The sequence below is a fragment of the Neofelis nebulosa genome, chromosome 10 (genome assembly GCF_028018385.1).
Source record: "Neofelis nebulosa isolate mNeoNeb1 chromosome 10, mNeoNeb1.pri, whole genome shotgun sequence".
In the NCBI taxonomy this organism is placed as follows: domain Eukaryota; kingdom Metazoa; phylum Chordata; class Mammalia; order Carnivora; family Felidae; genus Neofelis; species Neofelis nebulosa.
Window position 1 is genome coordinate 61,158,785 of NC_080791.1, and position 23,215 is coordinate 61,181,999.

Genomic DNA, 23,215 nt, shown 5'->3' on the forward strand with positions numbered 1-23,215 from the left:
TTGCTCACTATCCTTGTCATATAAGCTATTAAGTATTTTTAATTCTTCTGTTTTTCTCTCAAGTAGAAATGCCTGTCTCATGTAGTCCTATTTCTTCATCTGGCTGGGTTTTGCCTGGGGTTGCACTCATCTTGTAGACGCCTACAAGACAAACCAGCTGCCTGCTGCTTCTTGCTCTGGAGCCATAGGTTTTAGGAGGGTTATGCAAAATGAATGCCCCATGGGGATGGCTGTCAATGATCACCAATGAGAATGTCTCTCTTTGTTCTTCTAGAGGAATCTCACTGACCAGACAGATTACAGCCTTCTGAGACTTTTGCAGTCATTAGAGGACTAACCTCAGGAACCAATAATCAAAAGAGTGTGTGGGTACTAGGGTCACAATGATGATTGTTTAATTGTACTTTTGTGGAACTGAACATTGCAGATTGTATAAGGAAAACATCGGTCTTCACAGCATGAAGCTGAATAAACTTTCTATAGTCCCACATTTTCGAACAGAGTTATAAGTCAGTATTGTTTAAAGCAGTGTGAATAAAGTGTTACCCATGCAGTGGCTGCCTCATAATCACCTGAAATGATCATCTTTACCCAGATATTCCCTAAAATTTCATATTTCCCCAGACATTGCATGAGGTACAACAGCTTAGTTGATGCTAGTTCCTTATCTTAAAGAGGAGGATAATAATATCTTCTTTTCAGGAGTTATATAATATGAAAATTAATAATGTATACAACAAAATTCCCCATTTACTGTTTGACAAATAAAAAGTCATTTTTTATTTACTATTACTTTCGTTATTTAATTTTGCCTTTCAAATGTAAGCCTGGGATTTCCATTTCCAAATGGATGTGAGGGACTAGGTAACAATGTCAAGTAGTGTAATTAAATTCCCTGTTGCTCTTCAGTTGCTAGCATTGGAAGGAATCTGTGAAATTAGAACTAACAAACACTGATGACCAATGGATGAGGTATACCAGACGTAAGCCAACACAGAAAACATAATGAGGCATTTTGTCCCCTTTTCTACCACTTCTCCTGTCCTTAGTCTTCTCTGACCAGTCTACACTTGCAGACTTCCCTTGCCACCCACTGTATCATTTATTTTGCCTCTGATGTTTATATTATCCATCGAGATAGCTTCACTAGAGCTCATAGGATAAATGATTTGCCAAAATCAAACAAAGAGTGACTAAGGATGTCTCAAAAGAACACATTTAGCACTGTGAGATTTAATATGTCAACTTGAATGGAAGGGAAAAAAAATATATATGTAGTGCTATATAACATATTTTATTCCAGGATCTGAGTTTCCCTTCTTAAAGACAAAATTCCCTGTTTCCTTTTTCTCAGTCAGTATGGTGTAAAAGGCCCCTATTTGATGTGTAAAGTACAAGGAAAGCATAGTGTTATTAACACCAGGAGTCTACTCCATAGATAGCGTTAAATATCAGGGATTGCATATCCTATTTCTTCTCTTCTTTTTTTAAATATTTAATTAAAAAGATATAGATATATCGATATGCAGATAGATATGCAGACATATATTTCTACATCTCTGATTACCAAAATAATCTAGAATACTTTGAACGAAAGGCTTTTAGTCTTCTGGAAACGGAGGGAACTAAGTGGCTAATGCTTCTAAATGGGCAGACCTTCCCTTTGCTGTTAACACCAGCATGAGTGTCATTAGGTAAAATGTGATGAACCTCATGCTGTAGAGGAAGACCTGTCTTCAGAGTTGGCTCTGCTAGTATTGGTTGTATAACTGTTTTCATGTAATTTCATCTTTACAATCTCAAATTTCTTGAACTTTAAGATATGAATACTAGTAGTACATATATCATATTGTCTATATGAAGCTTAATGAATTAATATGGTTATGGTATTTAATACAATGAATAACATAATAATCACGTTAATAAGTGGTAGTGGCAACTAATCATGATGGGAATTGAAGTGGTAATAATAAATGGTACATAGATTGTCCTCCTCTGAGACTCATTGGATTTAAAGATTTCCTCATTGGAAAGGGAAATCCCTTACCCCCTACAGCCAGTTGCCTTTAGGGAGTTCCAATTATGTCAGCTGGTCTAGGCTATAAATTTGACATACAAAGATGGATAGCAGGGGCACCTGGATGGCTCAGTCGGTTAAGCGTCTCTTTGTTTCTGCTTAGGTCATGATCTCACTGTTGGTGAGTTCAAGCCCTGCGTCAGGCTCTGTGCTGACAGTGTGGAGTCTGCTTGTGATTCTCTCTCTCCCTCTCTCCCTGCCCCTCCCCTGCTCTCTCTCTCAAAATAAATAAATAAACTTAATAAAAAATGGATAGCAATAAAGCACTGACCATGGATGACTGGTAACTACGTCTAGATTTCATTACAATAAAAATAAAGGCAAAGTTCATGCAGATGAAAGCAACATCCTCCAAAAGCAGCTCTATTTTTAATAAAGGTATATTTAAAACAAAGTATTTGCTTTATTTTTAAATATTTTTAAAATAATTTTTATTAGGGGGCACCTGTTGGTTAAGCATCTGACTTCGGCTCAAGTCATGATCTCGCAGTTTGTGAGTTTGAGCCCCGCATCAGGCTCTGTGCTGACAGCTCAGTGTCTGGAGCCTGCTTCAGATTCTGTGTCTCCTCCTCTTTCTGCTCCTCCCATGCTCTGTCTCTCTCTGTCTCTCAATAATGAATAAATGTTAAAAAACATTTTAAAATAATTTTATTAAGTTTATCTATTTCTTTTGAGAGAGAGAAAGAGAGAGAGAGAGAGAGAACAAGCAGGGGAGGGGCACAGACAGAAGGAAAGAGTGAATCCCAAGCAGGCTTCCCACTGTCCACACAGAGCCCTACCTGGGGCTTGAACTCACAAAATGTGAGATCATGACCTGAACCGAAATCAAGAGCTAGATGTCAACCGACTGAGCCACCCAGGCACCCTATCAACCAAAGTATTTTATATCAGTCTATACAGATACACTGTGTGTGTTTGTATGTGTGTATGAGTGTGTCTGTGTGTGTTTACTCAATTAGTGAACAGTATGAGAAAATGTTTCACAATTTGTATAGTGAAGAATCAGATACAAGAATTTAGATAGTTGAGGATTTCTAAATTTGAACTTAAAGGAATATGTGGGGACATTTGTTTTTGGACAAGTTGGAGTAACAGGAATGTGCATGAAAGAACTAAAGTACCATAAAATATATGAAGTAAAGGCACTCAAGGTATTGGACATCAGATAATGAAAGACAATGGAATCTGTGGGATGGGAAACTAATGAGGTTATCCTTTCAATTGCCCAAGCTTACTGCATAGGGAACGTTACCAAAACACATTAGGGAAAGGTAGAGCCCAGGCAGAGTACAACATGATTCTTAAATTCAGGATCTGGAGCTGGGATTCTTCTTCTTTCCTCTTTCAGCTTTCTTCTTTTTTCTTCTTCCTCTTCCTCCTCTTCTTTCCCTTCCTCTTCTTCCTCTTCTTTCTTCTTCTCCTTCTTCTTCTTTTAAGATTTCTGTTTGTTTGTTTGGGGTGCCTAGGTGGCTTAGTCGGTTAACCATCCAACTTCCAAGCTTGGCTCAGGTCATGATCTCACAGTTCAGTTCATTGAGTTTGAGCCCTGCATCGTGTGCTGACAGCTCAGAGCCTGGGGTCTGCTTTGGATTCTTTCTGTGTGTGTCTCTCTCTATCTGCTCCTCCCCTGCTCATCCTCTGTTTCTCTGTCTCTCAAAAATAAATAAACATTATTTTTTTTTAATTTTTGAAAAAAAAGGAATTTATTTCTATTTTTATTTTTGAGAGAGAGTGAGTGGTGAAGGGGCAGAGAGAGAGAGAGAGAGAGGGAGACAGAGAATCCTGCTGTCAGCGCAGAGCCTAATGCGAATCTTGAACTCACGACCCCATGAGATCATAACATGAGCTGAAGTCAAGAGTTGGATGCTTAATCGAATGAGCCACCCAGGTGCCCCTGGATCTGGGATTCTTGGAAGAATAAAACAGAAACAGTAAATCAGTGTACCAAAGAGAAGAAATCTGCAGAGAGACAACTTCTTTGTTCTTCAGAAGGACTGCTTTAAAAATTACTTCAATACTGATTAGTTCATTGTGAACTAATTAGTTCAGATTAGTTGGAGCAAAACCTCTGTGAACCAATCTACCCAAAACCACACACACAAAATTGGGACAATATTTGAAGCCAACCCTTTTTGAGAAGTCACTGAGGAATTTTTCATAATTTATTGTGATATAGGAAAATATAGGGAAACCAAACAGTGAGACAAAATGAGTACTAGATGAAATATTGCTCTGGTTTCACACTGTACAGCCTAAAACAAAACCTGACAAGCTTGACCAATATTCAATCTAATTAAGTCCCAGAACAAAGCCTGAAAACATAGAAATACAAAAAAGAATTTAGCATCCCACAGGGTAAAATATATATTGTTTTTTCATATTTTATATGTTTATATATGTTTTATATATTATCATATATAATTATGTATATAATCCATTCCAACCTATAAGTCATGAAAAGTAATAGAAAAAGAAAATTCATTATAAGTAACAAAAATTAATCAATTGAAACTGACCCAGAAATGACACAGATATTAAAGTTAATCGACACAGGCATTTAAAGTTTTTAGAAATGCATTCTATGTCTTTGAAAACCAGCATCCTAGCATCCAAAAGAAGGGACAAAATTGGTTTGGCAGTCCAAAAATCACCATCAAAATAAACTGTCACTATTTGACACAACAGGAAGCTTGAAAAATGCTCTATTCAAAAGGCTTGTTTTTATTTGACATGACTCAGAAATCAACCTATGAGAAAAAGGCATTTGTAATGTCAATTGTTTAACATTAAAGTGTCCTAAGACAAACTTACTAATTGGGTTAACAAAAGACTATAAAACTCAAAACAAACCAGCCAACAAACAAACAAAACAAAAACAAGCAAACAAATAAAAACAGAGAATGAGATGTTCATAGGAGGATTTGAAAAGTCCCAACATATTTTTAGGAATATAGAAGGCCACCTACCCATGTGCATAGTGCATGCACAAGATTTCAAAAACAAAACAAAACAAAACAAACAAACAAAACCCACTCCAAGTAAAAATCTTGCTTACGAATCAGACTTGATATCAGCTATTACAAATAAGTTCCAAGAACTAAAATAAACCAAGTCTAAAGAAGAAAAGGAAAAGTTTGAGAATCATGTGTCACCAAATACAGAGTATAAATAGACAGGAATTATTTAAAAAGAACCAAATATAATGGAAATGTATAATAAATGAATGTAAAATCCACAATAGGTGCTCAAAAGCATATTTAAACTTAGAGAAAAAAATGAATGAGCAAGCTTGAAGAGAGGCCAATGGAAATTATTCAGCCTGAAACGCAAAAAAAAAAAAAAAAAAAAAAAAAAAAAGCCTATAAAGAAAATCCTAGAAGGACAGGAGAGACAGAAATAACATTTGAAGAAATAATGGCTGAAATTTTTCAAAAATTGATAAAAAAAAAACAACACTTCAATCCTCACAAACAAGAAGCTCAACAAATTCTAAGCAGAATGAAAACAAGATATCCTTACCTAAAGTATCAGTCAAATGTTTAAAAGAAAAAGACAAAGGGAGAATCTTGAAAGCAGCAATATATGCTTTCAAACACATTTGATTATTAAGAATTTAAAGAATCCCTCCCGGATTCTCTTGGTTTTTACCCCATAAATAATAGGGTTCATCATAGGTGGAATAAGAAGATATATATTGGCTATAAAAATATGGATATGTGGAGCGATGTGGTGGCCAAACCTATGAGTGAGAAAAGAGAAAAAGGCTGGTGTATAAAACACTAAGATGACCCATACATGGGAGACACATGTACTTAAGGTCTTGAGGCGGGCAGCTTTCGAAGGCAGATTAAAGACAGTGAAAAGAATAAGGACATAAGAACAGATGATCAATATGAAATCCAATCCCCCTGTCAGGAATGCCACAATTAGGCTGTAGGCTCTACGAATCTTGGTTTCAGTGCAAACTAGCTTTATCACAGCCATAAACTCACAGTACGTATGGGAGATGACATTAGTTCTGCAGTAGGAAAGCCACCTCAGTAGAAAGGGATGTGGACTGAGGAGTACAGCTCCTCTAAAGACAATGCCCAAACCAAAGCCTATAATCACTGCAGGGGTCAGGATAGTGGAATGTCTTAATGGGTGGCAAATGGCTATGTAGCGGTCAAAAGCCATGGCCAGGATAAATCCAGATTCCATAGTAGACAGAGAATGAATAAGATACATTTGAGTGAGGCAGGCTTCAAAGTAGATCTCTCTGTAATTGAACCAGAAGAGGCTAAGTATCTTGGGAAGTGTAGAAGAAGTAAGAATCAAATCAGCCACTGAAAGCATGCATAGAAAGAGGTACATAGGTTCATGTAGTTTGTGGTCTGTCTTGACAATTAATAGAAGGGCAACATTTCCCATTAGTGACACGAGGTAGACTAGACAAAAAGGGATAGAAATCCATATGTGAACAGCCTCCAATCCTGGAATGCCAAGCAGTAGAAAGCTGGTAGGGTGAAGACTGGTCCTGTTGTAATTTAACATTATGCAAACAGTAGATATTCCATGACCCTGTCCAAATTAAAAATCACAAAGATTACAAATATATGAATATCAATGTTTTTCTTCCATTACTATGGGTTTGGAGAGATGCCAGTTATTGAATTATTTCTTCAGTAGTATAATCTCGCAATGCATTAAATAAATGGGATTGTGCTTTTTTGGGTAAGAAAAATTAGTAGAAAAGTATCTATCTATCATCTATCTATCTCCTTGCCTTTTTTTTTTCCAGAAAGTGTTGTTCAGTTAGCCAGATGCATTTCAGTAGTATTATAGTATTAGAGAGGTAACAGGTGATATATTGCTGAGTATGAAGATATAATTTTCTATAATTTGAGACAAGCAAAAAAGGGTAAGTCCAACCATTATGATTGAGATCAGTGATTTGTGATATTTAACCTCTCTCACCCCCTTCTCAATGATAGGGCTTATAGATATAATGAAAAGGTGACTTGGGAAATACTAAAGAACAATTGGGGAAATTAGCTAAAAAAAAGGAGAATGAAGAAGTATGAACCAAACTGGTCCTATTTTTAAAGGTGAGTCATTGAGCTAATAAATCAAGGACCCTTATCTTCATAAAATCAGCTCAACTGAACAATAAGAAAATCACTTAGCAAAGGACTATCCAATAGAAAAAATGACTAAGTCTGGAAAACATGGGTATTCAGATTACCAGATATTTGTGCTGTTTTGTAAAAGATCAATCAAATTCTTCCAGAAGGTGAATAATACATTTTTCAATCACACAGTACACTTCACACTGACTTCTGTTTCCAAAGCTAAAATTTTTTCCCTATATGCCCAATGCTGTGCCTTTTATTCCTATAACTTACTCATTCCATAACTGGATGGCTCTATCTTCCATCTCCCACCCCTCTTCCCTCTAGCAACCATCAGTTTGCTGTCTGGGTTTAGAGGTCTGATTCCTTAAGAAAACTTTTAAATGCAACTCTTGATTTCCAGAAATTGGCTTACCAGAAATCACTCCTTAGAGTTTGTGAGCAATTATTTTGGAAGGATATCCTAACAATACTAAATTTTGAATTGATAAATAATTATCTTGGTTCAAATATTGGTATATGGTGAGCTTTTATAACATGAAGTATCCTTTCACTCTGAATAAAAGAATTATTTTTAAAAAAATGTTTTGACCAGTTCAGTTTAGGACTAAATCCTAGAAGTAGATTAACAAAAATTATGAATGAAAAAACTGTTCATTTCAGCTTAAATATTGAGTTCATCTTGTTCTACCTTATTTTTTGTCAAGAAGTTCAACCATCTTTCAGAGAGCCACAAGTGCTGTCTTCACCACTTAAGACTGGACCTAGAACCCCATCCTAGGTTCCATCATTCCCTTCTTATGGAAGCATTGAGTTTTCCAATCCCAACTCAACTACAACTCTGCAGCCTGTAACCAGGTTATCTTACCTCTATAATGAGATGGCCCCATTGTTCACCGTGAAGGTCAGCTTAATATATGCTATACTACAGCAAGTTTCATTATATCTCTTATCCTGGGGGACCAGATGCCTGCAAGGAATATCCTACCTATCACCTCCTTCGAGAATGTTGTCTGATTATAAGCAATTTCAATAATTTCTCCTAGTCTCTTCAGGAACAGTTTGGTCTCTTGAAGGGAATCAATCTTGTAGTGTCATTGCCACCCAAGCTAGCTCTGAACTTAGAAACCAAGAAGAGATGGTCTCTGGACTCCGAGTCTCTTGAGATACTTGATTTATTACACTTCTAGGGCTTAAGCACATGTAGGCACTGCGAATTAATGCCTTCTCACAACATATGTGATGACAGCTAGACAGAATGGAGAATATCAGAGAGGCACATGGTTATTAATTAATTAGGGTATCCATATTAATATCCCCATATGTCTCCAGATATTAAGTAACTTACTTGAATCTTATCTAGTTCTGAAAAACAACCAAAGCTCCAGGATACTTTCTAGTCATGTTTCTATTACTGAATCTTCTTGAATTTTACTTGTTTAATCAAGTAAAGGATATTCATTATCCCTATATACAAAAGAATCATTATGTGCATTTTCGTTGCAATGTTATGCATATATTAAATATGTGTTCCTTATAAACTTGTCCTTCCTCAACTTCTTCTCCTTTTTCTGTATTTCAGGAGCATTGACCATTGCAGGCTATGTTTTCCAGGATCACAGATCATCTGTATTTATGCTGGGTTTGTTCAGTGTAGGTACTGGCAGGAAAATATTAGGGAAGAGGAAAGAAAGGTCAGGTTATTTCTCCCTATTTCTCACTCTCTTCAACTGCATCTACTCCAGGGCTCCAGATCCTGCCAGAGAGGACTTCCATGGTTTCACCTTCCACTGGGAGACTCATATCTTTGAGTCTGGAACTGCTGGCTGCCCCCTCTGTTTCACTGACCTAGAGCTGGTATGGCTTCCTATAGTTCTTAATTTCTGGGAGTCTTTATTTTTAATATTTCACTTCTAGAAGCTATATAATTATATAAATAATTATCAGTATTAAAGATGTCCTGTCCTAAATATTCAAATTTTTTTTGTGTCCTGGTTAGATTCTTACTAATATAGATACCTTTAATAATTCTATAGGGCTTTGGTAATTAGTTGATTTGAAAGAATGACGGTATTTCCTAGTTAACTGTTATTAAATATTAGAAAGAGGACAATAAAAAATGACCAGCAACCTCAACCTCAACATAATAAAGGGAATGGGAAGTTAATGTTAATGGATAGATTTCAGATGGGAAAGATAAAAATCTCTGAAGAAGAATGGTGGTGATGACTGCACAGCAATGTGAATGCATGAATTACACTGAACTGGACAATTAAAAATGGTTAAAATAACAACTATTATGTTATGTATATTTTACCACAATACTAAAAAGGCCACCAGTAAATGTCCTTTAGTTACATTCTTATCTTAATGCAAAAAGCATAAGTGGTGATATTGGATAGATACATAGATACATGGATATATAGATCGATGATAGACTGATCTTCATGGTCTTTTCTTTATTACCAACATACAAATATATATTAACAAAGAGAAACATCAAGAGAAGCTTATTGCAGTTGTACACTGAACTGTTCCATAAATACAAGTGGGAAACTGTCCATCATTTAGTTCTCTATAGAAATCTTTTTTTTCTATATTGTTTACTTATCCTTTTTCTCCTTCCACTGTTCACTCTCTGTTTGTAATTATCCTCCATAAGACATACAGTTAGAAGGAGATTGACAATTTGTCCTCGAATATTTAATAAATGAAAAGGCCGAAATAACTTGTTTGATTAGAATTTTTGGAATTCACAGACATATACTAAATAAAAGAACTTTCAGATGGTAAATGCAATTCTGCTTGTGAGAGTAAGAGCAGCTAGTTATTTTAATTATATCACTTCTTTTATTTCCATTTATTTTATCAATTCAACTACAATCAAGCAACTTTGACCATTAATGTCCTAATAACATGTTCCCGTATTTTCTTGGTCCTTACTCCATATACAATAGGGTTGAGAAAAGGGGGCACCAAAAGGTACATATTTGCAATAAAAATATGGACATGTGCAGGCACATTTTTCCCAAAACGGTGAGTGAAAATGGAAAAACCAGCTGTGGAATAGAAGACAAGAATAACACAGACATGTGACCCACATGTGCCCAGAGCCTTAAAGCTAGCTTCTCGGGATGGCAGACGGAATACAGAGCGGAGGATGAAGGCATAGGATACAGCAATGAGAATTGCATCACATGAGCCAATGATAGACGCCATACTGAGGCTATAACTCTTGGTGGCCCCTATGTCCATACATGCCAGCTTCACCACGGCCATGAACTCACAATAGGTGTGGGCAATAATTCGTGATCTGCAGTAGGGAAGTTGTTTGAGCAGGATGGGATGTGGAGAAAAGAAGGCTACACCCCTAATCACCACAATAATACTCATTATGGTGATGCGCGCATGGGTGAGAATGGTAGTGTGGTGCAGTGGATGACAAATGGCCACGTAACGGTCAAAGGCCATGGCCAGAAAAAAGCCAGATTCCATAGCAGTAAAACTATGAATGAAGAACATTTGGGCTAGACAGACATCAAAGGCAATGTCATGGACTCCAAGCCAGAAGAGACACAGCATCCGAGGCAGTGTAGATGTGGAGAGGACCAGGTCAGTGACGGAGAGCATGCACAAAAAGAAGAACATAGGCTCATGGAGACTCCGCTCTGCCTTCACCACGGCCAGGATGCTCACATTCCCCACCACAGCCACCACGTACATGGAGCAGAAGGGAATCCCAATCCAGACATGCAGGTGCTCTAGTCCTGGGATGCCCATCAGCAAGAAGGTGACAGGAGAAGGATGAGAGGTGTTGAAAGGAGGCATGATGCTTTTTCCCGGGCTTATCAGTACTTCTAAAGATAAAGTTGCTATGACAGATGATCACAACCAGATGCTAAAAACATGGAGATTCAGTTCAGGAAGACCCTTAATGATCTATTGCTAAAAACAATTCAAATTCATAATCAGGTGTATTTAAATTCACTAGGACCATAATACCAAAATTAGTAGTAACTAACCAAATGACTGTGTTTAGAAGTACAGAAAGATAATACTTATATTATCCCAGGGACTTATAAATTACCTTGTCCCTTCATTTCCAGTAAAAGATTCCATCTGTAGTCATACCTGAACGTAAGTCAACTAATATTTACTGAATGTCTTCCTTGAGTTACCATTCATTATTTCCCGTATGTCAGTGGGCTTTCCCCTAACTAGAAGTGATCAAGCAGAGGCACTGTGAAAACATCAAGTAGTTATTGAAAGGACCCTTATAGTCCAATCTGGCATTCACATGGGGAATAGAAATAAATGGTCTTTGTCCCTCTCTGGACATGATATTGAAGTCTTTGACACAGCTTTTGAAGTAGAATCAACTCAGTCTTTATCTTTAGCCTTTCATTTACCACTGTGCACACGTGACTAATCTGACAAGATTACAACTTGCTTTTTTCCTATTGTTTATTTCTTTCTATCATGTACTGTTCAAGTAGGCACATGTTATGTTCTTTTGAACCAACAGATATCTATTGGTAAGGATATTTCTTAACATTAACCCCACTCACTACCCTTTTATTCTCATTTTTTTTCCAGATTTAGATTATTTCACAGTACAGACGGATACTAATTGTGCTCCTTCATTTGTTGATCTAGAAACTCAAATTCTCAAACATGCACAACGGTTTATTTATTGGATTGGTAAATTTATACCTGATGATGCTTGAGATATCAGTTATGGACTATAGTAGATTTCTTTATGCTTCGTCCTATAATTCCAAGCAATAGTCAAATCCCCATAGCAGAGAAGTCCTGGGATAAAGTGGGTGAGCATGAGGCAGGAGTTGAGAAGGTTAAAGAGAAAAACTAACTTCTAAGTCACCACAAATGCTTCAGTTGTAGAGTAACCCTTGGTTACTAGTTTTCTGCTTCTCCTAGCTCCCATCAAGGCAGTACATAGTACTTATGTAGAACTTCCATCAGTTTTTAAAGATAATATGCTCTCCTTCTGTCCCAAACAAATCCTTATAAATATAATATGTACTAATAAGAACTTACACAGAGTTACCAATACATATGCTTTCTGAATCATGCCAGAATACTTATTATATCCCCCATATATTATTAACCAAACAATTTTTTCCAGGCTTTTATATGTACTATAACCTAGCTTTATTACAGTGAAAAACAAAAATATGTCTTTTTCCTGATTTAGCTTTAAACAAGTAATGGTAGTGTAACTTTCAACACATAATTTATATGGCCAAAGCTTATCCCAAAGCTAAGGGAAGGATGAGTTATACAGAAATGATACCAAAGGATCAAATTAAGCTTCATGAGTCAAAAAAAGTCTTCTTGAGTAAATGGAACTTAGGTTGGAATGTGAAGATTATATGACTTGGTCCTATGGAATCTGAATATAGATATTTAGGTATAGATAAAGATAATATGTATCCATCTATCTGCACCCACATGCACACACACATAAACAAAGCAAAGGAAAGGGGCATAAACAAAGTTCCACTGGGAAGAACAATCATGATGTAATGAATTAAATCTAGTGTAGTTGAGACTCAAAGATTACAAAGCGATGGGGTGCCTGGGTGGCTCAGTCGGTTAAGCATCCCACTTGAATTCAGGCCATGATCTCATGGTTTGTGGGTTCAAGCCCTGTGTCATGTTATGTGCTGACAGCTTGGAGCCTGAAGCCTGTTTTGGATTCTGTATTTCCCTATCTCTCTACCCCTCCCCTGCTCAGGCCCTGTTTCTCTCTCTCTCTCTCTCTCTCTCTCTCTCTCTCTCAAAAATAAACATTTAAAAAAATTTAAAAAATGATTATAAAGAAATTAAAGTGAGATAAAATTCTGTGGGTAAACAAAGGTCCCTACACATTCATGTGTAAGTACATAACCAGCAGGAAATTTTATAATCTAGACCAATGCAGTGGTTGTCAGGTGCTTACTAGTAACTGTTGGAGTTACAGATACAATGCAGAGCATTGTAAGCACAGAAGTAGAAAGTGCACACACTCAGAGATACGCACACTGGTTTCTAAAACACTTTTTTTTTGTACAAAAACACATGATATAATGTCTGTGAGATCATCTCCCTGAAAATGCCAACCTGAGGTTGAGTATGGAGATCATGAGGTATCCTTCTTCTTGTTCCTTCAATAGATTCACACAATATGAAATATGGTCAAAATGAGAGAAAACTTTCTATGAGATCCTTAAAAAAGATCTTCGTTTCCTACAATCTATTTTTTTCTTCATTTCATCCATAAAGAATGAAAAATGTGTATTCCCTCTGTTTCAAAGAATTATATCTTCTTTCTTGAAACTAGGACATTTGGAAAGTAAAAAAATGTTAAGAAAATCCCATGCCTTTGAAAGTTTTCCTTAGATTGCTCAGACTATCTTTCTCTCCATCCTTCTTTAGTTTCATAACCTTAACTATCTCACAAGGAAACGGACTCGGAACCAAGAAGCAACCTAAACATGTAGTTTCCATATATAGTAGCTTCAGCATGGTAATCTCAGAGGATAAGCAAGAATAACAAGTGACAAGGTCCTCATGGAATCACTAAGAAAGGGGAGGGGGGTATTTGTATTGTTGGTAAATATTTGATAATCTTCCTAATTGCAGGAATCATAGTTTATCTGTACACTCCCTTGGGTTTACAGTTGCAGATATAGCCATCTCTTAGTATTTTGATATAATCTGTCAACCACTTAACAGGACTTGAAGGGAACTGAAAAGATAGAGAACACATTCTTTATTCCTTTAACACATCAGCTTCATTCCATTGCAACTTGGGACATAAACATTGCAGGCCAGAACAGAGGGGGGCGCTATATGTAAATTATTTAAAAAATATTCAAGAATTCCTTATCTAGCAAAAGTGCCCTTCCAAATGAGGACAATAGGATATTCCCAGGCACACAAAAGCTGAGAGAGTTCATTATCTCTAAACCTGCTTTACAAGGAATGCTAAAGGGAGTCCTTTCTGTTGAAATGAAAGGAAGCTAGAGAGTAACTCAAATCTATACAAAAATATAAAGTTCTTCAGCAAAGATAAATACATACACAGGTATAAAAATCAGTATTATCCCAATTTTGGTTCATAACTCAACTTTTTATTCTTCCACAAGATATGAAAGACAAAAGCACAAACAATTATAAATCTAAGTTAATGCATACAAAATATATAAGGATGTACTTTGTAACATTAATAACATAATGCCATTATGTGGGTGGTGGAGTTCTAAAGAAGGGAGTAGAGCTTTTGTTTGGGACTGAAGTTTAGTTTAAAATATATTGTTATAACTTTGGGATGTTATATGTAATTCCTGTGGCAATCACAAAGAAAATATTTGTAAACTATACACAAAAGGAAATGTCAAGGAATCCAAAAAGTGTCATTACAAAAATTAAGCAAACACAAAGACAGGCAATAAAAGAGGAAACGAGGGACAAGAAAGTTATAAGACATAAAGGAAATAAATAACAAAACAGTAATGGTAAATCCTTCCTTAGGAATAATTATTTTAAATGTAAATGTTTCGGGGAGCCTGGGTGGCTCAGTCGGTTGAGCATCTGACTTCTGCTCAGGTCAGGATCTTCCAGTTTGTGGGTTCAAGCCCAGTGTCGGGCTCGGTGCTGACAGCTCGGAGCCTGGAGCCTGTTTCCGATTCTGTGTCTCCCTCTCTCTGCCCCTTCCCTGCTCATGCTCTGTCTCTCAAGAATGAATAAACGTTAAAAAAAAATAATTAAAAAAAATAAAAAATAAATGTAAATGTTTTAAAATCCCCAGTCAAAATGAAGAGTGATAGAATGGATGAAAACAGCAGGATTCAGACTTCAGTTTTCCAGTCTGGCATATGAGAATCTGGAAGTTCACACTCTACCCTAACAACAAGTAAAAAGCTGAACCAACTGAGAAGTCAGCAACTCTTCCTAGACTCAGAGGTAAGGTCACAGGGCAAACTGCTGTCCCCCAAACTGGAGAAACCAATAAGTGAAGACAGAAAAATTATAATTTACCAGAGCAGAAATCTCTAAGAGAAGCAGTGCCAGGATAAGAAAATACAAACTATAGGGGCGCCTGGGTGGCTCACTGGGTTAAGCGTCTGACTTCAGCTCTGGTCACGATCTCGCGGTCTGTGAATTCGAGCCCTGCGTCGGGCTCTGGGCTGATGGCTCAGAGCCTGGAGCCTGCTTCCGATTCTGTGTCTCCCTCTCTCTCTGCCTCTCCCCCGTTCATGCTCTGTCTCTCTGTGTCTCAAAAATAAATAAACTTAAAAAAAAAAAAAAAGAAAATACAAACTATAATTGACAAGTTGCTGGGGGCTTAGTCTGGGAAAACATGAGAGATAAACTCCAGGCGAACACAGTCATTGATGGGTCCCTACACTTTTTTGAGTTTTACTTCAAGAACCATTAGCTCAGTTGTGACATTCGATGTGACATTCAATATCAGGTACTACTCATATTGTAAGACATCACAGTCAGAGGTGCTTCAGGATTTAAACCACAGCTAATCATTCACAATACAGTGTAAAGGTATTAAAAAGCAAAAGTAGAGAGTCTACCATGCAAAACAGGATATGCAATCTTAACCAGAGCTCAAGAAGTCTAGTGATCCAGTGATCTTTAACAGGGAAGAAAACATAATTACACTAACCTCGCTTCAGAGTATGTCTAAAGTAGCCAGATTCTGCTTTTCTTTTATTTTTTTTATTTATTATTTATTTATTTTTGAGAGAGAGAGTAGCAGAGTAAGTGCAGAGAGAGTGGGGGACAGAGGATTCGAATTGGGCTCTGTGCTGCCAGCAGAGAGCTTGACTTGGGGCTCTAACTCATGAACCATGAGTTTATGACCTGAGCCAAAGTTGGAGGCATAACTGACTGAGCCACCCAGGCACCCCTGCATTTTTTTTTTTAATACACTACCATATTTTAAATTGTCCATTCTTCTTGAATTTGGTGACTGTGCATCCTTTTCTTTTTTTTCCCTTCTCTTTCTTCTTCTCCTTCCTTTTCCTAAGCCCCAGTAAAAACAGACTATTTCACATTCCCTATTCCACAAATCTACCCTAAATAAGTGAGCCTTAATTACTTTAGAGAATTAATTTCATCTGGCTGTATCTGAAAGATGAACACCCTCTTCAAATTTCTTCTAAGGACCACGCTGAGTGCCTGGAAAAGCAGTAGTTTGTTCAACATTTTGATAAACGAATGAGTTAATATAAGGAAGATAAACTCTTCTAACAAATCCCATGGGGAACCAATGTTAATGACTCTGAGATAAATAACTCCCTCTCTGGCACCAGGAGTAATATTGAAGTAATATTGAAGGCTCTCATAGGATTATATATTAATGCACACACAGTGACAGAAACAAGATTTCTTCTAGGACATCAAGACTGCCAGGAGAATTTCCAACTGCAGTGAAACTGGGTTGGCATCTAGGTAGATAAAGAAGGAACACTTCATGGTGGCTTTCAGGCAAACTAGGCTAGAGCTGATGACAGATGGCAAAAATCAGTGTTCTCCATCTCATGGTTTCCATTTCCACAAAAACGAAGGCAGGAATATTGAAATGTTCCCATTTTTTAGCTCAGGTTAAGGTCTGCAGGATTGTTTGCTTCTACTGCTCTGACATTATTATTATAGAACTTCATCAGAACATTCTCGCCATACTGCCATCCATAGATCTGAACTTATTTGCTCAATGCTCAATGGTTGAAAGATAATGGTTGAATGATAGTGAGGGATGAAGCCTCTTCATTTCTCATCCAAGTTTCCTTCTGCAGGTGTCAGAATCAGCAGCAAGAAGACAGAATACCAATGTCTATGGCATCCATCAATACATCATATTTGACCCCAGAACTGTAATCTTAATCAGAATTCCTGGACTAGAACATGTGCAGTTTTGGACTGGGTTTCCCTTCTTTGCTGTGTGCATAGTGGCTCTTCTGGGAAATATTATTTTACTAATCATCATTGCTACAGAACGCAGCCTGCATCAGCCCATGTATAACTTCCTGGCAGTGCTGGCGGCCACTGACATAGGACTCTGCGCAGCCATTGCTCCCAGGATGTTGGCCATCTTCTGGTTCAGATCTTGTTCCATGGCCTTTGACAGCTGCCTGACCCAGCTGTTCTTCATTCATGACTTGCAGTGCATGGAGTCTGGCATTCTGTTGGCCATGGCTTTTGACCGCTACATTGCCATCTGTGATCCACTGAGACACATCCATCCTCACGCCTTCCATCCTGGATCAGATGATAGCAACAGTGGCGATCCAAGCTACAGTGCTGGTTGGTCTGTCACCCACTCTAATCAAAAGATTTCATGTTTTTCATTCCATTCTGATTGCCCCACTCTTACTGTGAGCACATGGCCATGGTCAAGCTAGCTGCAGAAGACATCCAAGTCAATAAAACATGTGGTCTCCTAGTAGGTTTTACAATACTGGGATTTGACATGATTTTTGTCCTCATTTCCTATATCCTTATTTTCCAGGCTGTTTTTTGTCTACACCAAAAGGAGGCACGGCTCACAGCATTTAACACATGCACAGCTCATATTTTTGTTTTCCTTGAGTTTTATATTCTTGCCTTCTTCTCCTTTTTCAGCCACCGTTTTGGACATGTAGCTCGCCCTACCCACATTCTCCTGTCTACCATCTATCTCCTTGTGCCACTCAACCCTATTGTCTATGGTGTAAAAAATAAGGTAATTCGTAAGCGTGTGGCATGGATTTTTATTCTGAGTCATGGATCCCACCGTGATCTATCAAATGTTTGTGGTCAGGTAGAGAATACTTTTATTTCCTAGAGATGGAGAGAGTTTGGACTCCGTGCATTCACTGTTGGGGATTCACATCATTAGGCTCTATCTTAAAAGCTTTTAGCTCCAAAACCACAGCTAGGTTGACATAAAAAGTATCCAGACTAACAATGGTACTTTCTATCTGTAATGCATTTGACTTCTAATCCAATCTTTATCATGTCTTTCCTTTTACTTTCTTTGTGTTTAATTTGCAGTTCTTTTTACTTATTCATAAAGAAGCTTTGATTATTGGTTTTCAAACTTTCCCTTTTGGAATTTATGCATTTTCAAGTAGGGATTTATTTTAACCATTGCTTTTTCACATGTTACACATTTTGATATCCTCTGTTTTCATTTATTCAATTACAAATAAAATTAATATTTATTGTGACTTCTGTTAACCGTGAAATATGCAATATACTCATACATGTAAGGTCATTTGTTTTTTGAAGAAGATAGATAAGTGATGTAATGGAGATTAGATAGTCTTCCTGAAATGGAGAGCTGGAGCAAATAATTGTAGGAGAAAATGAACTTGACATCTACCTCATATGACATAGCAAAATTAACTTAAGGTGAATCATAGACCTAAGCATTGATGAAAAAAACTGTAAAGCTCCGGTCTGTTAACCAGACCTCATTACAGAAGGAAGAGCCTTGGATCACTGAGAGACAGAAAAGTGGCTGTGATACTGCTTCAGTGGAACGTGCCACAAGTCCACCTTGTAGGATGCCAGGGCTCATGAGGAAACGGCTGGCCACTGGGTGCTGCCTCCTTCATTTATTGCAGAATTTGGGCCCTGGAGGAGTTGCAAGAGCTGCAGGAGCCTACTGTCGACTACAGATGGCAAACAAACTGCACTGAGTCTGTGGAGTGACCATGTAGGAACCAGGAAGCAAAACCCTCCCCTCCTTCAGTTCCTTACCCATGCCATCCACGGACAAAGTGTAGCATTGCACGAGCTGTGAAGACAAAGTAATCAGAGGGCCAAGGCACATTTTCACAGAGAAGGCAAAAAGTGAACTTGGAGCTGAGAGGCAATGAATCATTAACCAGCACGCGCTTCATGGCAAATAATAAAGTTGTTGGTACATGCACTGGGAACACAATATACAAGCAGGACCAGTCAGCCATTTATCTTTAGTGAGTGTTGTGCTCACAGCAGCCATCACCTATATAGCTGACAATCAAATATTCTTTTTGCCATCTGCTAAAGAAAAAAAAAAAAAGTAAGAAAGCACAGACTAAGCATAAACACTCAGCTCTCCTGACATCAAAAGTGAGGATATTTTTAAGAGCCAGGCTGGAAGGGGCAGCTGTGTTTTCTAATTGGCTATGTGAGTGATATTCCTATTTTGCTCATGACTAGATATTTATTTTTTATTTTTTGCTTGAAAAAAATATTTATTTATTTTAGGGCAAGTGCAAGCAGGGGAGGGGCAATGAGAGGGGGATAGAGGATCCAAAGCGGGCTCTGAGCTGACAGGCTGACAGCAGTGAGCTTGATGTGGGGTTCAAACTCACAAACCCTAAGATCATGGCCTGAGCCGAAGTAAGACGCTTAACTGACTGAGTCACCAAGGTGCCCCTGGATATATGCTTGTTTGTTTGTTTGTTTATTTATATTTTAAATTTATTTTTATACTTTTAAAAATGTTTTTATTTATTTTTGAGAGACAGAAAGAGACACAGCATGAATGAGGTGGGGAGAGGCAGAGAGAGAGAGGGAGACACAGAATCTGAAGCAGGCTCCAGGTTCTGAAATGTCAGAACAGAGCCTGATGTGGGGCTAGAACTCACAAACTGTGAGATCATGACCTGAGTCAAAGTTGGACATTTAACCAACTGAGCCACCCAGGCACCTGTAGATATTTATTTTTTAAATGAAGATTGCATATAGAACTTTTGAAAATTCTTTTTCTGCATATATTGATATGAACTTTTGTTTCTGGTTAAATCTTATTGTGTTGGGTTCCTATTAAAATATCCAGAACAAGTGCTTCTGGCCACCTCATTTACTTAAATAACTACCTGGTACAAACCATTAATTTTTTTCTGGACATTGCAGTCACAATGTAGTAGATTGTATTATTAGTCCCTAATATTTATGAAACTTTCTTAATAATGTCACCCATATCAGTCTGTGCCATATTAATTACATTTTTTTCCATATTAATTGCATCAGTATTACATCATGTGACTTCCTTGTCAGTGAAATAGAAATGGAGAGACTTATGTCACTTATGAACTAATAATTTAAAATTCATCATTTACTGAGGTGTCTGGATGTTCCAGTCAGTTAAGCGTCTGACTTCAGCTCAGGTCATGATCTCAACGCTTGTGGGTTCAAGCCCCGGGTCAAGCTCTGTGCTGACAGCTCTGAGCCTGGAGCTTGCTTTGAATTCTGTGTCTCCCTCTTTCTCTGCCCCTACCCTGCTAGCACTCTGTTTCTCTCTTTCTCTCTCTCTCTCTCAAAAATAAATAAACATTAAGTTCATCATTTACTTTCATAGTCTCTCTTTCTCTTTCTCTGGTGACACAACAATAGCAGTGGTTAATAAAAGGGCTCCGCCTCCAGCCTAAGCCCTGGATCAAAGCAGCAAAACTGACACATAGGTGAGAAGTATATCTTTGTTGTTACAAGTTCCTGAGATTTAGGGAATTTATTTTACTACAACATTAGTTGGTCTATGTTGATTGATGCAGGTTATAAATGGCTCCCTGTCTCAACTATTTTCCACTTATATCAATTACCAAAGGAATAGCCAGGAAGCTTACTTAAATACAGTTGAGAACATTAACACTTCTCTACTACAAAACCAAACTCAATTTCTCGCCTTTTTTTTTTTTTTTAAGAATTAGAGCCTAGGTCTTACAATTGCCCCACTCTTATCTCTCAAAATTATCTTTTATTTTAGTTTTTAATGTTTATTTTGAGAGAGAAGGAAAGAGCATGAGTGGGGGAGGGGCAGAGAGAGATGGAGAAGAGAAATTCCAACCAGGCTCCATGGTGTCAGGGCAGAGCCCAATGTGCAGCTAGATCAGGAAGCGTGAGGTCATGACCTGAGCTAACATCAAGAGTTGAAACGCTTAACTGACTGAGTCACCCAGGCACCCCTCGAAATTATCCTTTATAAGTGAATCCCCCTTGCTTATTCCTTTCCAGTTACCCATGCCTCCTTACAGCTACCAAGCATGCATTGTATATTCAACTTCAATGTCTTTGCATTTTCTGTTGTCCTTGACTGCAACACCCTTCCCCCAGTATCCATGAGGCCCATACATACCCTATACTGGAACACACTATTGCAATTCACCTGCTCTCTAATCCTTGTCTATACCCTTATACACACGTGTGTAGACACCCACACCCACACATTCAGAAAGAGAGAGATCGAAAAAACTTGTTCCTACAGTTTTAACCCTCATCATTAGGGGAACCTAATATCCATTTTTAAAATTAATCTCCAAGAAATGAATAGTGAGAGAATGAAAATGTGAGGCATTTGACAATGTTGGCATAAAATAAATATAGTAAGTAATTTCAAAGTTTGTGTTAGTCATGTAAAAGAATTATGAACACGGTAATAACTTTCATGGAGACAAGGAAGCACTTGCTCAGGTTGCTAATTATAAGCATGAGTGGCCTCAACAAAATGAGTCCAAATATTTAATAGAGACAAAGAAAACAATACAATGTTGTGATGAAAACAAGAGTAACTGGGAAATGAAAACTTTGCTTTAGCAAAAAGGGGGAGATAGTTTTATAGAGGTCCTTTAGTTTCAATTTTAAGTTTCCAACATAATTTTGCATGCTATGAGTAGTATTTATAAAGATAAGCATCTTTTCTATTCCCTTAAGCCACAAGTCTGGCCATAGGCCAGAGGGTGAACTAAATTGTCTTCCCTCTTTTCCATCTACAAATTTTCCACTTCCTAGATGTTCCCCGCCCCCCCCACATTTCTAATGATCTCAGATTCACCATGATCTGAACATGACCCATAATTTGAGATTCCCTGATTTTCATTCTTTGAAAATAACTTCTTACGGAGTAACAGTACTTTCTGGCTATGTGCCCTCCAGCAAAAGATACCGTTCTCCTCCAAAATGGGGCTGAGTTTCAGTCAGGTGGTGAGCTCTCTAGGCCAGGTCTGAAAATTGCCCTGGGATCACCTCAAATTCAAAGGCCAAGAAAAGCAACAGCTAAAGACAGATGATAAAAGACACTTAGCTATTAGTACCTTTCCAAATCAAAGCCTAGCAAAAAAAAAGAAAAGAAAAAAAAGAAAAGAAGAAGAAAAGCTGCTTCATCCATTGATCTTACATTGTAGCCAGCTCTCTCTTTCTCTGGGTAAATTTCTTCTCCACTAACTGGGACCTGAGTATGGCTCAGTGTTTCTAATTGTAGCAAATTTTAAGAGGAACCAGGAAGGATAGTGAATTAGATGATCCTAATCCTGCCTCTTTCAGTGGCATACTTTCCTTTGACATGTCACATTTTCTCTGACCCAAGTAGATTTGTCAATAATATTAGAGATGGACTAGATTCATGTCATTTAGAGATGGAAGAGATGCAAAGGTAATCCAGTACCATCTTCTTAATCCCATGTGAAGAAAACTATGAACTGCCATCCCAGTTAATTAGTGGCGGGGCAAAAATAAAATAAAATAAAATAAAATAAAATAAAATAAAATAAGGTTTTCAAGCTCCTTCTCTAGTGTTTACTACAAAGTAGTTCTAGCATTGCTTGGTTTATAAAAAATAAGAAGATAATCCATGTTTTTGAATGGTGTGTGTTTGTGTGTGCGCGTGTTTGCAGTTTGAGCAGGAAAGCTTGTAAGATATGAAGAGAAAGTAAAAAATGGGAACGTCCTATTTATTGCCTTTAATAGTTTTGCTATCTGGGCTTGTTGCCACCATAAGCATAGCTCATAACTCATCTCCCTAAATATAGTTTTCTCTTTATCTGGGGCATCAAAATCTAGTGTATTTGTCTCTTGTTTTTTATACTTTACCCTGCCTCCATTTAAGACATCTTCCTATTCTTCTCTCCTTCTCTTTTACTCAGGGACCAGGAATGAATATTTTTCTGATCTGATTAATACAGAAAGATTGCATAAGATGTATGCCTTTATGGCCTTAGAAGCTACTAGAAATTAGTTTTCCTATTTATGGGTTTTCCATCTA

At 37.5% G+C, this 23,215-nt stretch overlaps 2 protein-coding genes and 1 pseudogene across 2 annotated transcripts; 1 reads left to right on the plus strand and 2 right to left on the minus strand.

Moving 5' to 3' along the window:
* Positions 1–5,665: 5,665 nt before the first annotated feature.
* LOC131488614 (olfactory receptor 52K2-like) lies at positions 5,666–6,610 on the minus strand. Its single transcript, XM_058690474.1, has one exon. The coding sequence runs from the start codon at positions 6,608–6,610 to the stop codon at positions 5,666–5,668; it is 945 nt and encodes a 314-aa protein (XP_058546457.1).
* A 3,461-nt stretch (positions 6,611–10,071) lies between these two features.
* Positions 10,072–11,020, minus strand: LOC131488615 (olfactory receptor 52E4-like). Its single transcript, XM_058690475.1, has one exon. The coding sequence runs from the start codon at positions 11,014–11,016 to the stop codon at positions 10,072–10,074; it is 945 nt and encodes a 314-aa protein (XP_058546458.1). The 5' UTR covers positions 11,017–11,020.
* A 4,567-nt stretch (positions 11,021–15,587) lies between these two features.
* LOC131486581 (olfactory receptor 52A1-like) lies at positions 15,588–18,890 on the plus strand (annotated as a pseudogene).
* The last annotated feature ends 4,325 nt before the right edge of the window (positions 18,891–23,215 follow it).